The 6,211-nt window shown below is 36.9% G+C and overlaps 1 protein-coding gene across 2 annotated transcripts in view; it reads right to left on the bottom strand.

Moving 5' to 3' along the window:
• Positions 1-1,208: 1,208 nt before the first annotated feature.
• The window catches only part of Casp8ap2 (caspase 8 associated protein 2), a 34,982-nt gene continuing 29,979 nt past the window's right edge, over positions 1,209-6,211 (bottom strand). For both annotated transcript variants that reach the window (XM_021222143.2, XM_021222141.1), the window contains exons 9-11: positions 5,796-5,895; positions 4,953-5,037; positions 1,209-1,528 (exon numbers count right to left, since the gene is read on the bottom strand). In XM_021222143.2, coding sequence (XP_021077802.1) covers positions 4,981-5,037; positions 5,796-5,895 — 157 coding nt within the window. In that variant the 3' untranslated portion in view covers positions 1,209-1,528; positions 4,953-4,980. The remainder of the gene's footprint in view (positions 1,529-4,952; positions 5,038-5,795; positions 5,896-6,211) is intronic.

The following is a 6,211-nucleotide window of genomic DNA, read 5'->3' as shown; positions in this document are numbered from 1 at the left end:
AGCCAAATGAGATTCCAGCCCAAACCAGGCTGAGCAAGACATGAGGAGCAAGCCAGTAGTCTTCATGACCTGTGCATTAGCTCCTGCCCTAACTTTTTTTGATGATGAACTGTTAAATGGCAGTGAGCAAACTAACCCTTTACTCCCCAGTTTGCTCTGGCCATGGTGTTTGATCAACAAGTAGTAACTCCAAGACAAGCTTTTAACTCTCGTCTCTCCAGCCCCCATTTTAAAAATATTTTAAATGTAGGAGTATCAAATTTATCATTCTTGCTTTAAAATCTTTTCTTTCAATGCTTATTGCTCTCATTTAAATTCCAAGTCTTCATTAGTCTGGTTTGTTTTCTTTTGAACCAGTAACACCTCTTTCTCATCATTTTTCTCTGTGAATTCATTTACCTGGTAGTAGGGGACAACAAGGTACCCTGGAAGATGATCCAAAGCCAGGCCTCAAGTTTACGTTAGAGGCTCAGAGAAGAAAGGGGCCAAGGTCTCATACTACAAAACCAGACCATTTTTCAAGTTTCTATTTACCAAGCAATCTTTTAAGACTCCCATCCCCCACCCCCTTGGACATCCTAGGAGAAAGAGCAAGGGGACAGGCACTACTTTGAAGTCTAAGCACTAGATTATAACCCAGAAGTTTCATGAGACTAGAAAGAGGTAGGCTGAATCAATACTTAAGCTAGTTTTCTCTAAATCATCACTTTTTTGTGTTGACTTAGTTGTATTTGTAAAGACATCTGCAGAAGAGGCAGGTTTCACTATATCAATACATGATGTGAGAAAGCTGCCAATAATGAAGCCATCCTCAGTAACTGAGCTCTAGCTCATCTTGAAATAAGTTCCCCACTCTCCCTTGGAATATTACCTCTTTAGAAATCATCTAAACACAATAAAAGAAGCATACTAATAAAAATAAAACAGGACTTTATATGTTTTTATTATACAAGACTAACTGAAAGTTTATACAAAATATTTAATATAGATAAAAAAAACCCTTGGCTAGCAAAACCATTCGTGTGCATACATACAGACACATACACTTATAGTATTTTACATCACAATAATTATACATATATACAAATATACTATTTAAATTATTTCACAATTTTCCAAAATGAGGCAATTATAAAAACAAAAATGAATAGAAAGGTGAACTAAATAGTCATTACATTTAAAATGCTACAAAATTGTTCTTTAAAATCTAAAGAATTTATTTCATCCAATATCAAAACTAAAGTTTCAGTATTACATCAAGGTTGCTTTTATTCTTTCATTTGATAACAACTTTTAATGATTAAAAACATTCTGACCAATAACAGGTAAGTCAATCAGACTGATGATCTGAATAAGCCAACCACAATGACCAGGAAAGTAAAAAAAAAAAAAAAAAAAAAGGTAGATGATCATCTAGTTGTCAAAATGGAGACAAAACCTCCACCTAGTTCCCCATTTAAAACACGAGGAATCGAAGCTTCTGTGTAGAAGAATTATCAGTGAGGCACCATGAAACCCAGCAACTCATCTGTAATGGAAGAAAACACTGACATTATAATTGGGATTTTTTTTTTTTTTGAGACAGCCCTGGCTGTCCTGTTACTCACTTTGTAGATCAGGTTGGCTTCAAACTCACACATTTGCCTCCAAATTGCTGCTGGGGGCAAAGGTGTGTGCCACCATGCCTGGGAGGTTTCTGATACATACCCACTTTCATAGTGTTACCTTCTAAACCAGCTAAACTTATAACACTGGTTTATACAAAATCAATTTGTTAATTACTAATACACTGGTTTTTGTTCCCAAGAATTAAATGAAGCTATAATGGTAGAGATTGGGTGGGGAGTGGGAATCAAACATAGCTAAAAATTAAATAACCCACAATATGTGCTAATATGCTGGCCAGGGGAGCGACAATATATATATATATATATATATATATATATATATATATATATATATATATATATTTTACACACACACACACACACACACACACACACACACACACACACACACATTTTGAGACAGGGTTCTGGCCTATGCTGGTCTGGAATTCACCACATAAACTAGGCTGGCCTCAAATTTGTAGCAATCCTACTGTCTCTGCCTTCTGAGTGCTGGGATATTAGATGGACCTATACAGCCCCTCAAGAAAATCACTCCCCAAATTTACATTCTCTTCACAGAGAATAAGAATCATATTTTCAAAGAACATTAACCTAAAATAAATAGGTCTTCTTTTGTTTGTTTTTTTAACTTTCTGGAGATATGTCTTATGTAGCACACACAGATTGACTGTAAACTTGTTATGTAGCTAAATCTATCATCTAACCTTCCTGTCTCTTACTTCCCAGTGTGTTGGGACTACAAGCATGTGCTAAGATGTGGTTCTTTTCTTTCTTTTATTTAATTTCTTTTAGAGAGGATCTCATCATGTAACTCTGGCTGGCCTGGATTCAAAAGACCCTGAGTGCTGGTGTTACAGATAAGCAGCACCCCAAGTGCTGGTGTTACAGATAAGCAGCACCCCAAGTGCTGGTGTTACAGATAANAGCAGCACCCCAAGTGCTGGTGTTACAGATAAGCAGCACCCCAAGTGCTGGTGTTACAGATAAGCAGTACCCCAAGTGCTGGTGTTACAGATAAGTAGCACAAGCCCAGCTGAGGTTAACTCCTTTTTAAAAAATCCATTTTATTTACATAAGTGTTGTGTTCTACCTCTATGTATGTCTATGTGAGGATGTCAGATTCCCGCAAAACTGGAATTATAGACAGTTGTGCACTGTTGTGTGGTGCTGGAATTTGAAAGTGGGTCCCTTGGAAGAGCAGTCAGTGCTCTTATCTACTAAGCCATCTCTTCAGCCCCTGAGGTTAATTTCTTAAAGACAACAATGCCATTGCATTACTTATACTACTGCTTAAAAGTTCTTTAGAGTTAGTCCTTCAAATTGTCTATTATTTTTAAGTCATAGATTCTGAATTATACAAATAGAAATTAAATTTCACAATAAACTACTAAGTACCTTTTGAAGATCTCACCAGCAAATCAATTGTTGTACAAGGACATGGATATTAAAAGATCAGACATAGTAGGAACTAGATGATTAGTAACTCAAAAATATCTAGATCCCTTCATATAAGATCTATATTCAAATATGACTCTTAAAATCTTTACATGTATTTACTCATGTGCAAGAGGAGGAAGAAGAGAAGGAGGAAGAGGGAGAATGTGTGCCGCAACACAGTCGGGCTCAGGAAAATGTGTAGGACTTGGTTTTCTCCTTCTATCAAGTGGGGTTTGGGAATCAAACTCAGGTCATCAGGCTTGGCAGCAAGTGCCTTTATGCAGAGCCATCTTAAAAGCACCCAATTTAGACTTAAATCAAGCTTAATTAGAAACTGGATTTTGTTGGGGTAGTTTTGTTTTGTTTGAGACAGTCTTACACCATAGCCCAAACTGGCCTTGAACTATGTAACTCAAGGTAGCCTCAAACTTGAGCAGATCCTCCTGTTTCAGTTTCCCAAGTGCAGGAATCACATGGTTGTACTACCATGTCTAGTTTTAAAATTTGACATTTGCATTCAATTAATTTTGATGACAGACAAACTGAAAAATACAATGATACATTAAATACTATAATAGTTTTTCCTTCCATAAAACCTGGAGATGGCTCACTAGTTAGGAGCATTTACTGCTCTTGCAAAGGACTCAAGTTCAGTTCCTAGCACCAACACTGGGTGGCTTAAAAGAACTGTGACTCCAGGCGATTATGACATTTCTGGCCTCCAAGGACACTGGCCCTCATGTACAAACCCTAACACAGACACACAAGCATACATATAATTAAAAATAAAATGAATCTAAATAAACAAACCTCACAAATCACAAAATACTTAATTGTCTGAGATGTTGCAGAAAGAAATTGCTGATAATTTATATATCATTGCTTTAATCAACCCACATAACATGGCTTAACTAAAGAAACCAAGGAAACATAACTTCAAACACTACAATAGATTAACATCTATGAACACATTTTCTGTATTTAAAAAAAAAAAATATGTGAGGCTTGAGAGCTGGGGAGATGGCTGAATGGTTAAGAGTATTTGTTGCATTAGAGGTGGTGGTATACACCTTTACTCCCAGTTCTCCAGGAGTATAGCCAGGAGACTCTCAGTGAGATATGGGCCAGCCTGGTCTACACATAGTGAGTTCCAGGACAGCAGGGCTACAAAGAGAGACCCTGTCTCAAAAAGAAAAACATTTTCTGCTCTTTTAGAAGATGCAAATTGGATTTCTAGAACCAACAAGGTGGCTCACAACTCCAGTTCTAAGGGATCTAATACCCTCTGCTGGCCTCCTCAGGCTCCAGGCATATGCATGGTACATAGTCACACATGTAGGCAAAACATCCAAATATATTTTTTTAAAAAGTGAGGCCAGACATGGTGTCACACGTCTTTAACCCCAACTTAGGAAAAGAGGCAGGCAGAGCTCTTGTGTTCAAAGGCAGGCTGGCTGGTCTGCACAGCTAGACCCAGGGCAGATGGTGCTATATAGTGAGACCCTGGGATGTGTGTGTGTGGAGAGGGAGACCAGATTACATAATAAACCCAGTGATTATAAAACATTTCTCTGTTCTTTTTATTCTGTGTCTTTAAAAAAAAGATGTTTTGTGATGGGGTATAGTTTAGTGGTAGAATAGTTGCCTAGTAAGTACAAGGCACTGAGATTGATCTCCAGCACTATTGATAATTCATTAGTGATACTGGAGTTCAGCAAGCACTGACTAACTGAGGAGCCAGCCCTACTCATCTGGTCTTCCCGGTGCTCATTTCAACTGCCCTGCAGATAAGGAGTCATTAGCTACTGTAATCATCTTCACAGTACTACTGAGGTCCCCACTGATGAAGGCTGTGACGCATACAAGGGCAGGCCTAGCACTTACAGCATTAGCCTCCTTGATGGGCCCACCACTACCTGCATTTTGACTTCTCAAAGAGCTTTTTCAGCTGCTGGAACCTCTCTGAAACCTGAAAAATAAAAAAACAATTACTAATATATTCACTTTTAAGACTTTTGATGAATACTTTCATATAACATATACAAATGGAATTATCTTAAATAATCCCTGGTATCTTGAGGGAGACAGAAGAATCTAAAATTCTAGGTTATCTTTGGCTCAGCAGTAAATTCAAGGGTTATTCAAGTCTCATCAATCTGTCTCTTCACACAGACACACAGACACACAGACACACAGACACACAGACACACAGACACACACGTGTGCACACTCCTTTTGCTTTGATTCTTGATACAAAATAGAATTTAATTAATAAGGAAACACCACTATCAAGTTCCTTGAAATAAATACATGAATGGAGGATCAGAATAATTTTTCTCATTTCTTATACAATCACAAAACTTATTAGTACTACAGAAAGCAGTATTTTTAAGCAAGTTAGCCAATAAACATCTTTTGTCTTTTGGTAGGTTAAAAATTAAATGTGGGAATGGGGACATAACTGATGTTTCTAAATTGTTTCATAAATAAAATATACTTTGAGTTTTATATGAACTTTTAAAGAAAAGCGGATCTTGTCAGGTGTGGGTTTTGTATATCTTTAAACCCAGTACTCAGGTACAGTGATCAAAATCAAGATCAATAGTAGCAATGCATGTGGATCTGGGTTCAATCTCCAGCATAAAACTAAGTAAATTAATTAATAAATCTAAGTAAGTCAAGCAGCAATCATGTAATCTAATAAAAATGTAAAAACTGGGTAATTACCTGATTTGGATTTTTATTCAGCTTGACAGCTAAATAAGTAAATGTTTTCAGGGACGGCATTCTTTTCTGACATTCTAGTAAAATTTCCCGGTCATCATTTCTGAGGAGGAAAGATTGGTATTTAGCTTTATGTTGATTTAAAAAGGTAATAAATTCCACTGCTTTCATATCTTTCAACAGGTATGCCACTTTCAGAAAAATGTACAGTAAATGTATATATATGTCAAAACCAACACTGCTATCAATGACCCATATTTTCCCCAACTTTCTATAGTAAAGATATCAAATAATTTTTAATCTCCCATCCTCCTTGCTCTTGTCTAGTCAAGAAACAAGCTAGGTCTTGGTGACTGTGACAGAGAACTTCTGCCTCCACCATGCTTCCACTCAACTTACTTCTCTACAGAGAAAATAAA

Source organism: Mus pahari, chromosome 22 (genome assembly GCF_900095145.1).
Source record: "Mus pahari chromosome 22, PAHARI_EIJ_v1.1, whole genome shotgun sequence".
Lineage (NCBI taxonomy): Eukaryota > Metazoa > Chordata > Mammalia > Rodentia > Muridae > Mus > Mus pahari.
This window is presented reverse-complemented; position numbering and strand designations above follow the sequence as displayed.